The 19,545-nt window shown below is 55.8% G+C and overlaps 2 protein-coding genes across 2 annotated transcripts; one reads left to right on the top strand and one right to left on the bottom strand.

Annotated features, from left to right (window-relative positions):
* Positions 1–1,519: 1,519 nt before the first annotated feature.
* PKLR (pyruvate kinase L/R) lies at positions 1,520–9,830 on the top strand. Its single transcript, XM_008155693.3, has 11 exons — positions 1,520–1,655; positions 2,634–2,816; positions 5,824–5,915; positions 6,021–6,152; positions 6,251–6,437; positions 6,785–7,055; positions 7,174–7,324; positions 7,621–7,773; positions 7,866–8,032; positions 8,957–9,138; positions 9,724–9,830. Exons 1-11 carry the CDS (start codon positions 1,550–1,552, stop codon positions 9,828–9,830), a joined length of 1,731 nt encoding a protein of 576 aa, XP_008153915.1. The 5' UTR covers positions 1,520–1,549.
* A 1,931-nt stretch (positions 9,831–11,761) lies between these two features.
* Positions 11,762–19,238, bottom strand: HCN3 (hyperpolarization activated cyclic nucleotide gated potassium channel 3). Its single transcript, XM_054711393.1, has 8 exons — positions 18,878–19,238; positions 16,653–17,082; positions 15,580–15,741; positions 14,958–15,176; positions 14,409–14,555; positions 13,774–14,014; positions 12,822–12,995; positions 11,762–12,447 (listed from the first exon to the last, which is right to left on the bottom strand). The coding sequence occupies exons 1-8, from the start codon at positions 19,159–19,161 to the stop codon at positions 11,762–11,764; spliced, it is 2,343 nt and encodes a 780-aa protein (XP_054567368.1). The 5' UTR covers positions 19,162–19,238.
* Between the last annotated feature and the right edge of the window lie 307 nt (positions 19,239–19,545).

The raw sequence follows: 19,545 nt of genomic DNA, 5'->3' as shown, positions 1-19,545 counted from the left end.
GACAAAATGAATTGACCAACCAAATAAGGCCCGAAGCAGGGAGGCATGGAACAGACTGACATACCTTGATGTGGGGGTGGGGGACGAGGAGAGAGAAACCAAAGAACTTATATACTTATATGGACATGGACATGGACAATAGGATGGTGAAGGCCTGGGGCGGGGGGGGGGAGGGGCGGTTAGGAGCTGGGGAAAGGGGAAAGCGGGGGAAGGGGAGACATCTGTAATACTGTAACTGCTGGCATTCCTGTCTCTCCCGTCTGGGCAGGGGCCTGGCCTTGGTGACCTCATATCCTCAGAGTCTGCTATGGTGCAGGGCATGTGGTGGGGGCTTGTTCCATGCTTGTGTCTATGTCGATGTGTGTTTGATGTCATGTGGGCAGTCACATGTGTACGTGTCAGGATGTACATATGGGGGGGGGGGGTGGAGATCTTATCCGAAAAGCTGAATTCACTGGTTCTGTTTGGAGCCTGTTGTCTTTCTCCCTGTTTTCTCACCCACACGCCTCCTGTGCAGGGCTGCCTGACCCTGTGACAAAGTGCAGATTATCTCACGTGGTCACTTGTGGACCCAGGGTCAGCCAGACTGCTTCTCCTGTTTGACTCGATTTCAGTCAAAGCTTCTGTCCCTCGGCTGGATAGGATAAGGGATGCTTTGGGGCACCAACCCCTATTTCCTGTTGGCAACTTAGGACTTGAATCTCAGGGATTCTTGTCCTCCCAACTGTCCTAGAATCAGTACAAAATTGCCAGGCCAACCTTAAACATCCCTTGTCCCTCCCGACCTCCAAGCACAAGACCTGAGTCCCAGTCCCTGAAGGCTATCATGGTCCCTTAGCTACAACTTGTGTCCATCTTTATGTGTTCTGTTTTCTGTAGGCAAAGCCTCAGATCCCAAGCTCATTCCCCTCCCTGCTCCCACTGTCTTTGTCCCAGCACGCTGATCGATTCCATATAGCACTTACACAGTGTGTGGTTATAGCTTTATTTGTTTGATGTTTGTTTATAGTCTGTCTTCCCATCATATTGTAGATTCCATAGAAAGACAAAGGCCCTGTCTGTTTTGCTCACCACTGCATCCTCAGTCCCTGGCACAGAGTAGGTGCTCAGTAAACATTGGAGAGTGGTCAATGAGCACATGGTAGCCAGGGTCAGCATGCTATCAGAGCCCTTCCAGAGAGTCCCACCACACTACCACATGCTTCCCATCCCCTTTCCTCAGGCTCCAGCCCTTACTCTAAACCCCCTGTTTCCCAGGGGCCATATCGCTGGCAAAAAAAAAAAAAAATCTCTATTCATGTTGATGGCAAGTGAATGGATTGCAATTTATCAGGAAATATCAGGAAATATGGATGAGAGAGGGGGAATGCCAGAAGACAAGGGAAGAGAGCCAGTAGGTCTGGGGGAGGGGCTCTGTGTGGGGACAGGGGCAGCCTACTGGGTGTGTCCCTTTTCTTCTCTCTGGCTCCCTTCGATAAGACCAGCAGTTTTGTTATCCTCTCCCCCTCGCTCTGCACAGTCCCGCAGCCCCAGCCCACACTTTGGAAGCATGTCAGTACAAGAGAACGAGAACACGGGACCCCGGCAGTTTTGGTCATGTATCTCTAAGTCCCAAAGGGACTTCGCCAAGTCCATCCTGATTGGGGCTCCAGGAGGTAAGAGGATCAACAGAAGCCTGTGAAAAGAGGGGGAAGATGAGGGTAGAAATCAGGAATAGGGGTGGAGGGCACAAAAGATGCACATCTGCTGCTCTCTAGTAGGGGTTTGGGGAGGGTCAGTGTCTATCAGGGTGTCCCCTGCATTACGCTATGGACCCTGGTCTGGGCCTCTTCTCCAGCTCCCAGAAGGAAGGCAGAGCGGAGCCTGCAGCATGGGAGCCACGGGGTTCTTGGACTCTGACCCCTGGTGCACGGGGCCTCCAGTGACAGGGGAGGCATTGGTGACACTTTAACCAGTAGCCAGAAGTGATCCCCAGCCCAGCCGGGCCTTGTGCCTCTGACAGCCTGACGGTGTGGAGCCGACCACCAGAGACTGGCAGGCGTGCAGCGGCATGGAGGGTACCGCTGGCCTGAGTCAAGCTACAGGGACCTCAAGACCTGGATTAGCGGGAGGGGCTGAGGAAACTCAGAGGAGGGGATGGAGAAGCCAGCAGTTGGAAGGAAGACAGCAGGGACCTTAGAAAAGGGAACTGGGTGATACTGGGCCTGGATAATGAGGGGTTACTGTGGATTAGATAGCGGGGGGCAGGCAGGGGGGGGCAGGGAGGCACTGAAGGAAGTCAGCGGCTGAAGGGTAAGAAGTCCAAGAAGTCCTGAGTTGTGAGTGTCAGAGAGCTGGACTTGGGCCTGGAGTTCGTCAGACCTGGATGTGAATCCCAACTCTGTTCCTTAGAAGCTATATGATACTGGGCAATTTATTTAATCTTTCTCGGCCTCTGTTTCCTTATCAGTAAAATGGGGATCATTGTAGAGCAAGTAATCCCACCTGCTTGGTAGGACCCTTGTGACTGTGTAAGATAATGCGTGTGTATTGCCCAGCTCACAAGAGGGACTGAGAGCCGAGGGAAGGAGTGGAGGGTGTGCTGCGCTGAAGGGGAGGAGAGGCAGGTGCCCAGGCAGCCTCCTTCTCCGCAGGGCCAGCAGGGTACCTACGGCGGGCCAGTGTGGCCCAGCTGACCCAGGAGCTGGGCACCGCCTTCTTCCAGAGGCAGCAGCTGTCCGCTGCGATGGCAGACACCTTCCTGGAACACCTCTGCCTGCTGGACATCGACTCGGAGCCCGTGGCTGCTCGCAGTACCAGCATCATTGCCACCATTGGTAAGCACCCTCCAGCCCCCGCGGTGTCACAGGGCTTCTTGGGTGTTTCTTAAGGTGCTTCTCCATCTTTTGTCTCCTTTGAGACTTCTCCATGTTTGACAGAGTCCTTCATTCAGCAAATACTTGTTGAGCCCTTGGTAGATAAGGTTTGGGGCCTTGGGAGTTGACCAGTGAAATAAACAAAGATCACTACCCTTGGGGGGCTGACAATCTAGCTGGGTGAGACAGTAAGTGATAAATACAACCAATTACTTAGGATGTTAGAAAGTTATCAATACTATGGAAAAAAGAACAGGAGAGCATGGTGAGGGGCGCCAGGGATGCCAGGGCGGGAGAAGGCTGCAGTCCTGAAGAGAGAGTCTGAGGAGACATTACTCTGAAAATTAGACACTGAGCAAACACTTGAAGGAGATGAGAGAATGTAGGTGAATAGGAAGAAGAGTTCCAGGCAGAGGGAATGGTCAGCACAAATCCCAAGTCAAGGAGGCTGGGATGGGTAGAAACTATTAAGGGGGAAGAGTATCGAAATAAAGGGATTTTTTGTGGAGGGAAGATCATGTAGAGCTTAATAGAATTTTTAGAATTTGAGTTGTTTCCTTCAAGTAAAATGGGAAGCTACTGCCTAATTTTGAGCGGGAAAATGATATGCTCTCACTTATGTTTTAATAGAACCACCCTGGCTGCTGGACTGGAAGTAGATGGGAGGCGGGTGGGGGCTGCTCCTGCAGCATTTCTGGCTCAAACCAGGTGGTGATAATGGAGGTGGTGAGAAGTGATCAGAGTCTACTGAATGTAAACTGTGATTGAAAAATAAGCCCTGGCCAGATTTCTCAGTGGTTAGAGAGTCAGCCCAGGGACCCAAGGGGCCAGGGTTCGATTCCCAGTCAAGGGCGCCTTCCTCCAGGAGACCAATCCATGTGTCTCTCCTGAGGGTGTTTCTCTCTGTTTTCCCCACCTCCCTGCCTTCACACTCTCTCTAAAAGGGTCCATGGAAAAATATCCTCAGGTGAGGATTAACAGAGAGAGAGAGAGAGAGAGAGAGAGAGAGAGAGAGAGAGAAAGAAAGAGAGAGAGAAGAGAGAAAAAGATTTAAATTAAAAAACAACAACAAAGTGATCAGATTCTGAATGCATTTTGAAGGATTTCTCAATGGATTGGATGTGGGGTGTGATGAGGATGAAAAAGTAGTCAAAGATATCTCCAACTGTTTGGGTGTGGGAACTAGAAGGATGCATCCATTATCAACTGAAAGACTGGTGGAGAGGTGTGGGGGAGGAGATCAGGTGTTCGGTCGGGGGAAAGTTGAGTTTGAGATGCATATTAGACATTCAAGTGTGATCCAGAGTAGGCAATCAGATACACGCAACTCTGGGTTCAGGAGAGAGGTCTGAATTGGAGATATAAATTGTCAGCATATAGATGGTATTTAAAGCCGCAAAACTAGTTGAGACCACCAAGGGAGTGAAGGTGAAATGGCAAAGAAGAGAATGGGACATCTAATGTTAAGGGGAAGCAGCAGCAAGTGAGGCTGAGGAGAGCCAGTGAGGTGGGAGTGAATCAAGAGAGCGTGGTGTCCCAGAGGCCTAGTGAAGAAGGTACATCAAGGAATGTAGCCAATGCTGCCGATGGGCCAGCTAGGATGAGAACTGACTATTAGATTTAGCAAAAACACGGAGCTTCTTGGTGACCTTCACAAGAACAGATGCAGTGGAGAGATGGAGGCGAACAACTGACTGGTGTGGGTACAAAGTATAGGGGGTGGGAACTGGAGGCAGCAAGTACAGATAACTCTTACAACGAGTTCTGCTGCAGAGGAGAGCAAAGAAACAGGACTGTAGCCTGGCCCACGTAGCCCAGCGGTTGAGCGTCAACCTTTGAACCAGGAGGTCATGGTTTGATTCCCAGTCAGGGCACATGCCTGGGTTGCAGGCCCCATCCCCAGTGTGGGGTGTGCAGGCAGCAGCCAATCAATGATTCTGTCATCATTGATGTTTCTATCTCTCCCTCCCTTTCCTTTCCTCTCTGATTCAATAAAAATATATAGAAAATAAATAAGACTGTAGCTGGAGGGAGAACTGGGAATATATATTTTTAAAGTATATTTTTATTGATTTCAGGGAGGAAATGAGAGGGAGAGATAGAAACATCAATAATGAGAGAAGCCCAGCGACATGGCTCAGTGGATGAGCATCAACTTATGAATCAGGAGGTCACGGTTCAATTCCCAGTCAGGGCACATGCGTGGGTTTCCGGCTCCAACCTCCTGCATGCCCCACAATTATGAGAGAGAATGAAAAGAACCACTGATCCGCTGCCTCCTGCACGCCCCCTATTGGGGGCCAGCCCCCCACCCATGTGGCCTAACCTGCAATTGAACCCTGACCTCCTGGTTCACACTCAACCACTGAGCTACATGAGTGGGGGGGAGATAAATTTTTATGATGAAAGAAATAACAGCAGGTTTACATGCTGATGAGAATGAGACAATTAAAAGGAAAACACTGATGACAGAGAGGATTGTAGGATGGCTAAGTCTTTGAACAGGTGATCAGGAGACCTAATGCACAAGTAGGTAGGGCCAGAGAGCTTGGCCAACTGGCTCTCAGTTACACAGCTAGCTGCCCTGTCAGAGAGCAGAAATGGGATAGAATTCAACTCTCCTCAATCAAAATGAGGCCTATCAGCTCTACAGCCCCAAATGCCCTCACCTGGCACCCATCCCTTGCGGACTGTCCCCCTCATCCGCTGGGGTGACACCCACACTGCAGCACTTACATCACTGCAGACACGGTTGCCTCAGACCTGGGACCCTCCCCTGCACGCCCCCGCAGGGATGCCTCCCCGTGTTGTTGGCTGGAGAGGGAAAGGGTTTCTGACTTATGAGCAGGGTTGGTCAGGGACTAAAGGTCCGGTAACAAGACGCGGCATCTCTGAGGGTGGCGGCCTGGGGCTGACTCGTCTCTCGGGTTTGGGGAGAAAGTGGCCTGAGCGGGGTCTCTGGTTCCAGGGCCGGCATCGCGCTCCGTAGAGCGCCTCAAGGAGATGATCAAGGCCGGCATGAACATTGCGCGACTCAACTTCTCCCACGGCTCCCACGAGGTCCGGGATGGGGTAAATGAGGAGGGAGGCGGCGGGGCTAGAGGATGCCTCCGGGTCGCGGCCACCTTCCCCTGAAATCCCCACTCGGTTCGGTTCTGTCCCCAGTACCACGCTGAGTCCATCGCCAACGTCCGGGAGGCGGTGGAGAGCTTTGCAGCCTCCCCGCTCAGCTACCGACCGGTGGCCATCGCTCTGGACACCAAAGGCCCAGAGATCCGCACCGGGATCCTGCAGGGGGTGAGAGGCGGGCGGGCGGGGCCGGGCGGAGGGGCGCACGGGCAGAGCCGGGGCGGGCGCGGGGCGGGGCCGCACTCAGACGCTGGCTCCGCCCCCAGGGCCCCGAGGCGGAGGTGGAGCTGGTGAAGGGCTCGCAGGTGCTGGTGACCGTGGACCCGGCGTTCCGGACGCGGGGGGACGCGCACACCGTGTGGGTGGACTACCCCAACATCGTCAGGGTCCTGCCGGTGGGGGGCCGCATCTACATCGACGACGGGCTCATCTCCCTGACGGTCAAGAACATCGGTGCGGACGCGCCTCCCGCCCGGGCCGCGCGGAGCTGGGCGCACCTCCCCTCCGGCTCCCGCCCCCGCCCCCGCCCCGCACGCCCACCACCTCCCCAGGCCGGCGTCCTGACCCCCTGTCCCAGGAGCCCCCGCACCCAGACTCCCGGCTCCCCGCTTGGGGCTGGACTGGCGGGCAGTCGTTTCTCCACCCGAGGCCTGCTCTGTGCGGAGCCCAGGCCGAGGGCGGACAGACAGACAGAACAGGACGTGGATCCTAATCTCCTGGGGGGCCAGCCCCCTGTTCCCTAGTCCGTGACGCTGCCCCGGCCTCGCCCTGACCGAGGCTGGCCCTTTCCCTGCCCACAGGCCCGGCGGGGCTGGAGACCGAGGTGGAGAACGGGGGCGTCCTGGGCAGCCGCAAGGGCGTGAACCTGCCGGGCACCCAGGTGGACCTGCCCGGGCTGTCCGAGCAAGACTTCCGGGACCTGCGCTTCGGGGTGGAGCATGGCGTAGACATCGTCTTTGCCTCCTTTGTGCGGAAAGCCAGCGATGTGGCTGCGGTGCGCGCTGCTCTGGGGCCTGAAGGACAGGCCATCAAGATCATTAGCAAAATCGAGAACCACGAAGGCGTGAAGAAGTGAGGCTTGGCCTTTGCCCCTAACTGGCCCTTCACCAGCCCGTAGCTCCTCCTCTCCCACCTCCTCTCCCTGGCATCTCCTGGCTCTTCCCCAGCCCTGACTCCCCCAACCGCCCAGGTTCGATGAAATCCTGGAAGTGAGCGATGGCATCATGGTGGCGCGGGGTGACCTGGGCATCGAGATCCCAGCTGAGAAGGTTTTCCTGGCTCAGAAGATGATGATTGGACGTTGCAACTTGGCGGGCAAACCAGTTGTCTGTGCCACACAGGTCTGGGGTGGGCCGGGAGAGGGCTGGGCACGCTGGGTTTGGGGACGCCTGAGGGTGAGTGCCTGCACCTTAGGTCTATAGTGCGGTTTGCTGTCCAGTGTTTGATCCTCAGACAATGAAGTCAGGAAGAGATACCGTGACCTCCCTTCTCAGATAAGGAAACTGAACTGCCAGGATGCCACTGTCTGTGACGGTGACCCTGGCCTTCAGGGCACGCTGAGAATGTGGATGTCAGAGAAGTAGCTTCCCTGATCAGAGTGTGACTCCTACAGCTCTGACATCCAGATGTCCCCCAGATGCTGGAGAGCATGATTAGTAAGCCCCGGCCAACTCGGGCAGAGACGAGCGACGTGGCCAATGCCGTGCTGGACGGCGCAGACTGCATCATGCTGTCGGGGGAGACGGCCAAGGGCAGCTTTCCGGTGGAGGCCGTGAAGATGCAGCACGCGGTAGGAGCTGGTGATGCCAGGGGGTGGGCCGGACAGCCAAATGCCTGCCAGGCCCAGTGCCCCTGTCCAGCCTGACCTCCTGGTGCCTGCAGATTGCCAGGGAGGCAGAAGCGGCAGTGTACCACCGGCAGCTGTTCGAGGAGCTGCGCCGGGCCGCACCACTGACCCGTGACCCCACTGAAGTCACTGCCGTTGGTGCTGTGGAGGCTTCCTTCAAGTGCTGTGCTGCTGCCATCATCGTGCTGACCAAAACCGGCCGGTGAGGGGGACACGGCAATACCAACACAAGCCTTTGGGCCAGGGGCCACAGGCGTGGGTTTTGTCTTGTCATCAGAGGTGAGGAGTATCATGCTGGGGCAAGAGGAGGGGTAGCTGTGAGATCTGGCGGCCAGGAGAGGATCTTGGAGCTCACCAGGATAGGTGCCAGTGAGCTCCCCCAGGGGACTGAGGGGTGGTGGCATCACTGGAGCACTGGTTTCCAGACCCTTCGGGCTCCTCGGGCTCAGAAGCGAGTCCTTTGCATTTAAATAATTTTTAAAATATATTTTTATTGATTCAGAGAGGGAGGGAAAGGAAGAGATAGGAACATCAATGATGAGAGAGAATCATTGATTGGTTGCCTCCTGCATGCCCCCTACTGGGGATCGAGCCTACAATCCGGGCATATGCCCTGACCTAGAATCAAACCGTGACCTCCTGGTTCATGGGTTGATGCTCAACCGCTGAGCCACACTTGCTGGGAACAAGTGTTTCGCGTTTAGCCCACAGTCTTACACTGCTGGGCCCAGGTCTGAGTTCAAGTCTTTGCTCTGACATGCCACCTTGGGTAAGTCACCCAGGCTCTACCATATAAGCCTCTGTTTCTTTAGAGACATTTGTAAGTTAAGTACTACTAGTATATTATAAAGGTATCTTCTCAGAAGGGTTTTGTTTCTCAAAGAGGTTTTTCCTGAACTATTTCATTTGAGGTAGCCTTTATTATTTCATATCTTCTTTGTGTGGTAAGAAGGGCAGGCATTCTGATACACTTTACAGATGGGAAAAACCAAGACCCAGAGAAATAGGACTTACCCAGCTTGAGTCACCCAGCTTGTTGGTGACACCTGGAACAGAACCCAAACTCTAGTTTCTGACTTAGCACTCTCACTGTTCTGGGCTGACCTACCCTCTCTGCCTCCTTCAGCTCAGCCCAGCTTCTGTCTCGGTACCGACCTCGGGCAGCGGTCATTGCTGTCACCCGCTCTGCCCAGGCTGCCCGCCAGGCCCACCTATGCCGAGGAGTCTTCCCCTTGCTGTACCATGAACCACCAGAGGCCGTCTGGGCAGAGGATGTGGATCGCCGGGTTCAATTTGGCATTGAAAGCGGTGAGTCATCTAGACTTCCTCCCCACCCACCCCTGGATTTGTATCGTGAGCCCCCCCCAACCCCACTTCCCACACCCACCCAAAGGGCCTATATTTACTCTGCGGGGTTCACTAAGACTCAGAGATGTTTTGGCCTCCATGGACATGCTGGGGGAGGAGGCAGAAGGAGAGAGATCAGGGCCTTACCCAACAAGTCAACCCCGCTGTTGCCTGCATCAGGTGGTAGAGCCTGGTGTGATATAAGAAGCAGGATGTGACAGGAGAAAGGGGACCCAGTCCCCCGCAACTGGAAATCTAATTTTAAACTGGCTATGATCACTCCCCACCTCTTCCCATTGGCATAGCAACACGGGTGGATAGACTTGCTGCTTAGCAACACACCCCATACCACCCACAGACACACCTGCAATTCTGATACACCGCAGTGGTCTCATCTCTGTGGTGCTACCTGAGGCGCGCATTGTAGTTTAGCCTCAGGCCTCTCATTCCTACCGGCTGGCCTTGAGGGAGAAGGTGGTGTCTGGTTCTCATGACAGGGCTGACCTGGGTCCCTCAGTGGCTGATTGTCATCTTCCCTTCCCCCAGGAAAGCTCCGTGGCTTCCTCCATGTTGGGGACCTGGTGATTGTGGTGACAGGCTGGCGACCTGGGTCTGGCTATACCAACATCATGCGAGTGCTAAACGTATCCTGAGATGCCCCTCCCCTTCTGACCCAGCCAGCTCTGGACCCTATCCCTCCTCCCAGTTTCCCCCACTCCATGCCCCCCACACTCTTCGTCTGTCTTCTCTACTCCCGTCCTCCCTACCTAAGGCCACATCTGCCATCTGCCCCATTCCAGGATGCCCTTCCCTCCTCCCCATTTCACGAAGGCCCTAAAAATCTGTCCAATTAATCACTGGCCATCCGGTAGCACCAATCACACAATGCCTGCACCCAGTGCTCTGAGCTGGACCCTAAGATGCTCGGAGACTTTAATCCCAGCTTAACCGGTTAATTGTATTTCCCCAGGCTTCTCACACCTGGAGGTAGAGGAGAGGGGAACAGAGCAATCACGTCCATTTTAGAAATATTTCATATCCATGCAGACTGATATTCTCATATGTGGCCTTTATGGTCATCTGATTATCTCCTGAGGAGAGTGCCACCTCTTCCTTCATTGTAACTAACAGTAATATCAAAGCCCCACTCTTGGGGGAAGCCTGGATAGATGGATGCTGGGGAGCACATCCACCACCGTCTTCAGCACCTCTCTGGGATTGCAGACCACTCCCTGGCTGCTCTCAGGGCCATCTCACGCCTTGCTGGGTGAGTTCCCTTCTGCACCCAGAAATTCCTTCATGCCCACTTTGTTTCCACACACAAACTAGGAGCCAAAGCGAGTGTCTCTATTTTCTTTTTTAAACCCAGCTGTTTTGAAGCAATTATAAAACTCCCACATACCCAGAAGCCCAGAACTCCCTACGCAGGAGAGACAATTGGGGCCCTGGTCCCACATTCTTCGATGCTGTAGAGTAGGATGGAGACACGGGTGGGGTAAGGGATTTCTCTTGTCCCTGAGAAGGCAGAGGTGCTGGCTAGGCTGCCCTTCCCCAGGCTCAGATCCCTCGGGTCCTCCCCTTACTCTTGTCCCAACAGCAAACTCAGTAGGGATAAAAAACAAAAACAAAAAACCTAAAACTAAAAAGAACAGCCCCCTCCCTCCACTTCAGATGGCCCTTGTGCCCCTACCTAGATAGGGAGGGTGTTCGGTATTGCTGCCGAGGGAGCTGGACAAGGACCACAGGACCTGGGGGGGTGGGGGTTGTCCCTTCCTGTTTCCTCCCAGGAGGAGGGGGAGGGATGGACAAAGAAATGGGTGAATAAAAGGAATTGATAATAAATAAAATTAGCAAATGAATAAATATAATTATTAAATAATTGAATAAATAAGGGAAGAAGGAAAGAAAAAGTGCCACCTAAGGATTCAGCCACTTCCCCCTCACCTGGGGATCTAGGCTGGTACACTAAATAAGGAGGTGCCGAACTTCCCTTAGCTTCAAGGGGGACACCAGTGGGGCAGGGACACAGGGAGGGGGTGGCTCCCACCCAGGGGTATAGATGGGGGGGGAGGGGGTCCTGCACATGGCAGTGAAGGTGGATGGCCACACTGGTGACCCTAAACGTTTGTTGGCAGCATGAGGCCAGCTATGCTAGGAGGACAGGAAGATAACCCCTCCAGGCAGGCCCTGCAGGGTCACGGACAGAGAGACAGACATCTGGTTACTTGGCAGTGATGGCCATGGCAAGTACTTGTGCTTAATAAGGTGGGATCATGGGCCTGGCCTGCACCTGGCAGGACCATGGCGGGGTGGGGGGGTGGGGATACCTTCGCCGAGGGCTTGGAGTCACTTCTACTTGGCAGTGGAGACACAGTGCCGTGAACATGGTCGGCGCTCAGTACGTTTGCTGAATGGGCGAATGGATTATGAGGCTGCAGGGTGCCTGAGCTGAGGACAGAAACTATCTTTTTGGCAGTAAGGGGAGATATTCCCATAGGGCAGTGTTTCAGGTCCTCTTGGCCTTCCCCAAGAGGTGTCTGCCTTCAGGTACTCACTACTGCTCCTGAGAGCTTACCTAGGGGTTTCACATGTTGGCAGAGAGCTGGGGGCCCCTAGGGGTGGCTGGCTCAGGCGCTGGGGGCCTGGGGAGCTGGACTATCCCTGGAGGCTTGGCCAGGAGCCCTGAGGGGGCCAGGCGTTCACTTCCTGAGCCCTTCCGCCCAGGAGAGCCATCACCTGCTGCCCGCTGAGGCAGGGAGGGTTGGGATGCTGAGAGCGGGCGGCCCCAAGGTCCTAGTCGCCGTCCACCTCCTCCTGGGGGAGGGCCCAGCAGGGACACCTGGGAGCGCCCAGCCTGGGATAGGCTGGTTTGGAGGGTTCGGGCAGGTGGGGCAGGCAGGCGGGAGGTGGATGCCCATGGCCCCCGGGCCAGCAGAGGGCCAGCTCGCACAGGCACCAGCGGGGAGGCTGGGGAGCCCGATGAGCGAGCGAGGAGGGTGGCTGGAGAGTCGGGGGAGAGGAGCAGGGGTTGCCGCTGGTGAGTCAGGGCAATGGCCACAGTGGAGGTCACGGCGGCGGCCTGCAGAGGCGCATGCACCAATGGCTCCCACAGCACTGGTTTTCCGCTGAGCTGAGCTCCTGTGCCCGGGGCCAGGCCTTGAACACCCCGCGCCATGTCCCTGTCATGTTGCACCAAGTGCTGCTCCATGATGCCCCCACTGCTGCCCGGACTTGGCTCGGAGCGCTTCCGCCGCAGTACGGAATTCTTACCTAGAGGTTGTCCCAGAGAGAGGAGTGAGGGGAGGGCGGGAATCCAAGATAAAGGCTGAATGTCAGAGTGGAGAGAAGGGTCAAGCGGTGAGAGTATGAATCAGAGACGGTGAGGGTCAGGGACTCAGGAAGGAGGCCCCGGGATGGGAACTTAGGGCAGTATCTCCAAGGGCAGGAGAGGCTGAGTGACCAGGACAGTGAGCCACGGTGTTGAAAGGCCTATGGGGGCATTTTCTGGGATTGGGGGGGGGGGGGGAGGGCAGGAGTTTGGGGTGTGACACTGGAGCACTAAAGGCTGGGCCCTGGGACAAGGGGACTTCTTACTATGCAGATGGGTAAGGGCCCAGGCTGGACCGAGAGAAGACTCGGTGGACAGGCCTCACCAATGCGGCACAGCCGGTCCATGGCCACGGTCTCAAAGGCCCGGCGCATCATGGGGAACTCCTCGAGCACAGCATTGAAATGGTCCACGCTGAGGGAGTAGAGGCGGCAGTAGGTGTCGGCCCGCACGCTGGCTGTGCGCCGGCCCCGGGTCAGCAGACAGATCTCTGCGAATTTGGGAGGAGGCCTTCAGAACCAGTCCCCAGAGCTCATTCTCACGGGCCTGCAGCAGCTGACCCCGCTGCCTCAGGCTCCTCCCAGTTGGGAGAAACTAATGCTTGCTCACCCACCCCCGGGTCCCTACATGCTCAAGCACTGTCACTCTTCACACCTACACAATTATCGTCCTCACTCTCTCCAAACTAAAGCTGACACTCAGGCAGGTCTTGCTGGCCCCCACCTGTAGTTATTCCACTCCCCTTAAATTCTTACCCCCTCCACTGCTTTATATGAACACCCAGGAGAGCCCAGGCGGAGAGGAACAGTGCCAAAGGGCAAAGGGCAACACGCTAGAAATGCTGGCGGGTGGTTTGCAGACTGAGAGGTTATATGAGCTTTAAGTCACTGTGGGCACCAGCTGGCAGGACTACCTGCATTGCCACAGGCTGGGCCCCCGGGGCACACCGGCAGGGAGCCACCAGAGAAGCCCCGCGGACAGCACTGCTTTTTCCTCGCTGTCCCTCATCTCAGAGGATCCTCGGATCTCACCACTTATGGGTTCTAAAAGGCCTCGAAATGTTCGACCTGGCATTGCATCAGAATCTCTCCAAAAGCTTCTTAAAAATACAGAGTTCCAGGCCCAGAGATTTTGACTCTAAGTAGGCCGGCTGGGGAGGGGCTGGACGCCGTGATTCTGCAGCATGGCCAGCAGGGATTTGGATCCAGGGGAGCAGGTGCCCTCCATTCTCTGCTCTACTCCCCCCACCCTCCCTGAGGCCTGCTGACCCCCAAAGTAGGATCCATCAGTGAGGCGGGTGTCCTGGGCGCCACGTGCCAGCACACTGAGCAGCCCGTGCTGGATGAAGTACATCTTCCTGCCCACGGAGCCCTCACGCACCACGAGGTCCCCCGGCTGGAAGACCTCGAAGCGCAGCTTGGTGAGCACCGCTGTGACGAAGCTGGGGTCCGCATGGGTGAACAGCGGCATGTGGGCCACCAGGCCCCTGCAGGTGAAGTTAATGATCTCCTGGGAAGGGGAGGGGGCTGTCAGGCACTCTGTGCCCCCTGTCCCAAGGTGCCCCCATCCAGCTCATCTGTCTCCAGAGGCCCCACCCCTGGGTCATGATCTGCAAGAATGAGGATGCTTCCGTGGGCCTGGGGCCATCCCTAAGCTCCTGCCCTCAGAGCTCTCCCATGAGCCCTCAAAGGACCATCCTCCCAAACAGAGATCCCTGCCCTCCCTCCCCATGTACACTTCACCCCCATATGAGCTTCAAGAAAGACCTTAGCCCCTGAAAGCACCCCCCCCAAAGGCCTGGCTCCCCATGGGGCCCTCTGCTAAACAACAGCCCTTACCCCAGATGCCAGGCTCGAAGCCCAGGTCCTTGACGAGCCCCTCCCAGGGCCGTGCCCAGGCCTACCTCCCGAAGTGGCTCGCTCAGCTCGCCGAGGATGTTCTCCTCATCAAACATCTTGCCCTGGTAGCGGTGCTCGTAGTACTCATGGATGCGCTGCCGCGTGTCAGCTGGCAGCTTGTGGAAGGACATGTACTGCTCCACCTGCTTGTACTGGGGGGCCAGCCAATGGCCACAGGAAAGAGGACAGAGACCGACGTGGGGCCAGAACAGTGGAGGCAGGTGTGTGGGGAGGAAGGTCACAAACATGGACCAAATCCAGGGAAGTGAAGCAAGGAGGTAGAAGGGGACCCACAAGGCCACAGCGGGACGTATGGATAATGGTGGATACAGGGAGGACACAAAGCACAGTCAGAGAATCAGACACAGGCAGGGGAGGCGTCCAAGGTCAGGGGTATAGGAGCACACAAGGAAAAGGTACACACAGGGGCGTGAGACACATGGACATGGACACAGAGAACCACAGGAGTATGTGTCAAAACGGGCCCCCAGTTCAGCTACCCAGCCTCCAGCACCCCTTCATGCCCACCCCTTCCTTCTCCTGTCCCTGCTGACCTTCTCCTGGTACTGACGCCGGGAGGAATCCAGGGACTGGATGAGGGCGGTGGCGTGGCCGATGAACATAGCATAGCAGGTGGCGCCCACAATCATGCTGAGCATGGTGAGCCAGACATCAGGCATGCCTACTGGTGCCTGCTGCCCATAGCCAATGCACAGCATGTGGCTCATGGCCTTGAACAGGGCGTGGGAATACTGGCGGCCCCACGAGTGGTTCTGGAGAACAAAGTATTGCACAGATGGGCAGAGGGCCCTCCGAGCCTCATTCTCCTCCTGACCCCTTTCCTCTCTCTTTTAGTCCTTTGGCCTACCCCATTCATTTCATATCTGTCTCCTAGGAGGCACTTAAGTTTGGTCCTGGGGAGCCCCGAGGTAGAAGGGGCCTCTTTTGCAGTTTAGGGACTTCAGTTTCTGCCTATGTTTCCTTCCCTGTCTTCTCCCTCCAACACACAAACACTTCCTCTGGGTCTCTGCCCGCCTCATCTCACTCCCCCACCTCCTCACTCCTGGCTTCTCTCTTGGTCACCTCTCCATCATCTCTTGTCCCCTGTGGTCACCCACTACTCAGACACGAGAGCCCTTAGATGCCCAGGAGAGGAGAGCTGTGGGGAGATCTCACCACCATGTGGTTGATGAAGACCCAGCAGTCGGGAGGAAAGTCCTGCAGCATGGGGACCAGGAACTGCAGACAGCCGTCCCAGTGACAGAGCAGCAGCATCATCCCGATGAGGTTGAAGATGCGAACCACAGCACTGGCCAGGTCATAGGTCATGTGAAAGATCTGAGGATTCCGAGGAGGGGCCACTGTGGACTGGAACCCTTCCTGACCGTCTCCTCCATCCCCAGCCTTGCAAATTCTCTCTTTGAACTTCTCTCTCTAGCCCCAGCCCCGTGAATTTAAAAAATGTGGTCATTATTTGTACAGAGCTTTACAGCACACAGACCTAGCGAATGCAAAGTAGGCTGTGTTACTACTCTCATCTTATAGATGGGAAAACTGCTGCCAATCATGTGCCCAGAATCACACAGTGTCACAGCAGAGGTGTGCCGCACAAGCTACCTCGGTGTAGCCTGGGAAAGAGGAGAGAGGGCATTTCATAGTGTAATGCCACCAGGGCATGTGTATAAGAATGAATTCCAGCAGCCCTCTCCCTCTCCAATAATAATAGGTAATTTGCTAAGAACGTACTACGTGCCAGCACCATTCTAAGTGCTTTACAGGTGTTAACTCTTTAATCCTATAACCTTATCACACGTAAGTATATTTAACATTCTCATTTTATAGGAGAGAAAACCAAGCCTCATCTATAGTCAATAGTAAAACTGGTATCTGACCTCAGGCCATGAGATTGCACAGTCCACACTCGGAAAGAACCACTAAATTCTGCTGCCCTGAAGCTGACACTCCAGCCTCTTCCCACCCTGTCATTACTAGCTCTCCTCGCACATCTTCCTCCCAGAGTCCAAATAGCCCTCAGGTATTTGTCCGGCAGCTGTACCACCATCCTCATCTCGGGTCCTCATCCCCTGAACCCTCAATCCCCAAACTTGCTTTTCCCTCACCAAGTTTGGAGATAGCCAACCTCGGAAGCTCCACACATCTGCCCACCCCATAAAGTCACCAGGAGTCCCCCCCTCCACAGCACTGTCTCGGAGAAGTCTGTGACCCCCCTGCCCACCTCCCCGCCCCACCTCCTCCCACTGGTGTATGTAGCGGATGAGGCGGGAGAGGCGGAGCAGCCGCAGGAGGCTGAGGATCTTGGTGAAGCGCACGATGCGTAGGGCCCGCGCTGTTTTGTAGACCTCAGCGTCCAGTCGTGGCTCCAACTCCACCACCAGGAAGATGTAATCCACAGGGATAGAGGAGATGAGGTCAACCAGGAACCAGGTGCGCAGGTAGCGTGAGCGGATGGCCTGCGGAGCCAGCAGGATCTCGGCGCCTTCCTCTACCACGATGCCCGTGCGGAAGTTGAGCGCCAGATCCAGCAGGAAAAAAGTGTCAGAGAGGACATTGAAGACGATCCAAGGCGGGGAGTTCTCCTCCTTGAAGAAGGTGATGCCCACGGGCAGCACAATGAGGTTCCCCACCATCAGCAGGAGCATGACCAGGTCCCAGTAAAACCTAAGGGGGGTGGGGTGGGATAGGGTGTAGGGCCACAATGATATTTCATCAGCCATCTAGATTAACAGCAGGTAATCTGACCCGGCCAAGGGTGGACAAGGATACGGAAAAAGGGATAACTATTTACAGCTCATGGGAGTGTAAATTGGGATCACCATTTAGGAAAATAATTTGCCATTACCTAGTAAAGTCAAATATTTGCATTCCCAGCAATACCATAAAGACACTTAAGACTATATATATATATATATATATATATATCAGCTTTAAGTTTGGAAACAACCTGGATGTCCATCAGTAGAAAAATAGAATATAGTTATGCCCTGTAATGCTATTCAACTGTGGACTCATCCAACTGCAGCCACTTTCTGCAATATGAATGACTCTCACACCCCCAAAAAATTATGTATTTATTTATTTATTTAATCCTCACCCAAGGATATTTTTTCCATTGAGTTTTTAGAGAGAATGGACAGGGAGAGACAGAGAGACACATCAATTGGTTGCCTCCCGCACATGCGGGGGTAGGGAGCCTGCAACTGAGGTATGTGCCTTTGATGGGAATCCAACTGAACCTGCGAACCTTCGGTCCATCAACAACAAATCCTCTTCCTCTCCCTCCTGGGCCACAAGAGAAATCCTATACCGTGAAGTGGGAGAGGAGAGAGAAAGAGGGTTTTCCTAGCCATAGAGCAACCTCACTGCCCGACTCACAGGCAGTCACAAGCCTGACGGGTGATACAGTAGAGAGGACAGAGAAGCACAATAATAAGGGGGAGACAAGGCTTCTGGGGATACAGTTGAGGGTGAAATGGGGGAAGTGAGGGAGATCCACAGATCTAGCAAACTAGGAGACTAGGAAAGGTGCATGGTGGGTGGGAATGAGGTAGTAAAGAAGATGGGAGTAGCAGGAACAATGGGAGAAAGGAACATTTAGGGAGTGTATATGAATGTGCACTCAAGATGATGTCCAAAACTCCAATTGTGTTTCCAGACTCCTGATGCACACCTCATCCCTTCAACTCATTTCACTCCCTAGGTTCGGTATGTTTTGCATACATCCTCACCTCATCCAACCGCTGTCCTTCATTTCCCTCAAGGACAGGGCAGCTGTCCTCCCCTAGCGCCCTTGATGTAAAGGTACAGCCAGATGGGGACTACGAAATGGCTCCGCCCCACCCTTCGTCCTTTCTCTCTGGTGGTAGCCTTGCCCTTGTGTTGCAGCCTCAGACGCCGTGAGTCCCAGCCCTGCTCCGCCGCATCCCGCCTTCAGCACCAGGGACAGCTACCCGGCTGCTGTCAGACCGCCCCCCCCCAACCCCCCCAGCCCCGCCACCAACCCCCCAGAATCCCCATTTTCCCTGGTAGCCTGCCCTGCCGAACTAAGCAGGTGCTGGGGGTGGGAGTGGGGGGCGGGGGAAAGATAGCGGAGCCTGGTTTTTCTCTCAGGCTGACCCTGAGTCTTGGAATATGACATAATTTCCCAGATCACCAGCAAGCAGTACTGGCGGAGGCAAGGATCCCTAACTCCAGGAGTCCATGTGGTCCAGGTGGGGTGCTGGGGTCCTGAAACGGGAAATCCACGTCTCTCGTGTCTGCTTCTCTTCCGGCGGCCCCAACCTGAGAAGTCACTGAGAATTCCAGGCTAGGCTGGTGGAAGTGACTCTCTCGCCCCACCCGGGGATCCCTGGGCTGGAAATGAAATGACCGTGGAGAGTGGGGCGGGTCCAATCCCCTCATCTCCGCAGTGGAAATGGGATGTGGGTCCCCCGCCCTCCTGCCGGGCCCCCAGTACCGGAAGTCGCTGTAGGGGTGGATGATCCAGGCCCCCGCGGACTTGACCCGCTCCTGCTCGATTTCCACAGCTTTGTGGCTGCCGAACACGCGAAGGGAGAACTTGTTGACCGTGGGCTGGAGCAGCGTCCCGAACTGCCTCCTCTTGGGCTCGGGTCCGAACGTGGACCCGGGGATCTGACCCGAGGTGGCGGTCGCAGGCGCCGGGGCAGCTGGAGGCGTCGCCTCCAGCCCGGGGGTCGCCCGGTCGCCGGGCCCCGTCGTCGGCCGCGGCTCCGCCTCCATGGCGCCCCACGGCTTACACACTTGGTCTCCGAGACCCTGCCGCGGCCATTGGGGACCCCCCGGCCCCTCCCGGAGTCGGGCCGGCGCAGCCCCGCAGGCTCCGAGCAGAGGCGTAGTGGGCTGGGAATTGCCGGCGCCCGGGGCAGAAGGGGTGTGGGGGACACTCTCCCGCCAGCGGCGGGCCGGGTGCGCTGCGCCCCCTGGCGAGGTCCGCGAGAAAGCTGGGCAGGGCAGGCGTGGGCGGGGCCGTCCGAGCGCCATCCCCGGAGGGGGCGGAGCCAACAGTGCCGGTATCCCGGAGGGACTCCGAGATGGGCGTGGCTTGGCGAATAGGGGCGGTCCTTCAAGTGGAGGAGGAGAAGGGAAAACGGAAAACGCAGCCGG

The sequence above is a fragment of the Eptesicus fuscus genome, chromosome 22 (genome assembly GCF_027574615.1).
Source record: "Eptesicus fuscus isolate TK198812 chromosome 22, DD_ASM_mEF_20220401, whole genome shotgun sequence".
Lineage (NCBI taxonomy): Eukaryota > Metazoa > Chordata > Mammalia > Chiroptera > Vespertilionidae > Eptesicus > Eptesicus fuscus.
This window is presented reverse-complemented; position numbering and strand designations above follow the sequence as displayed.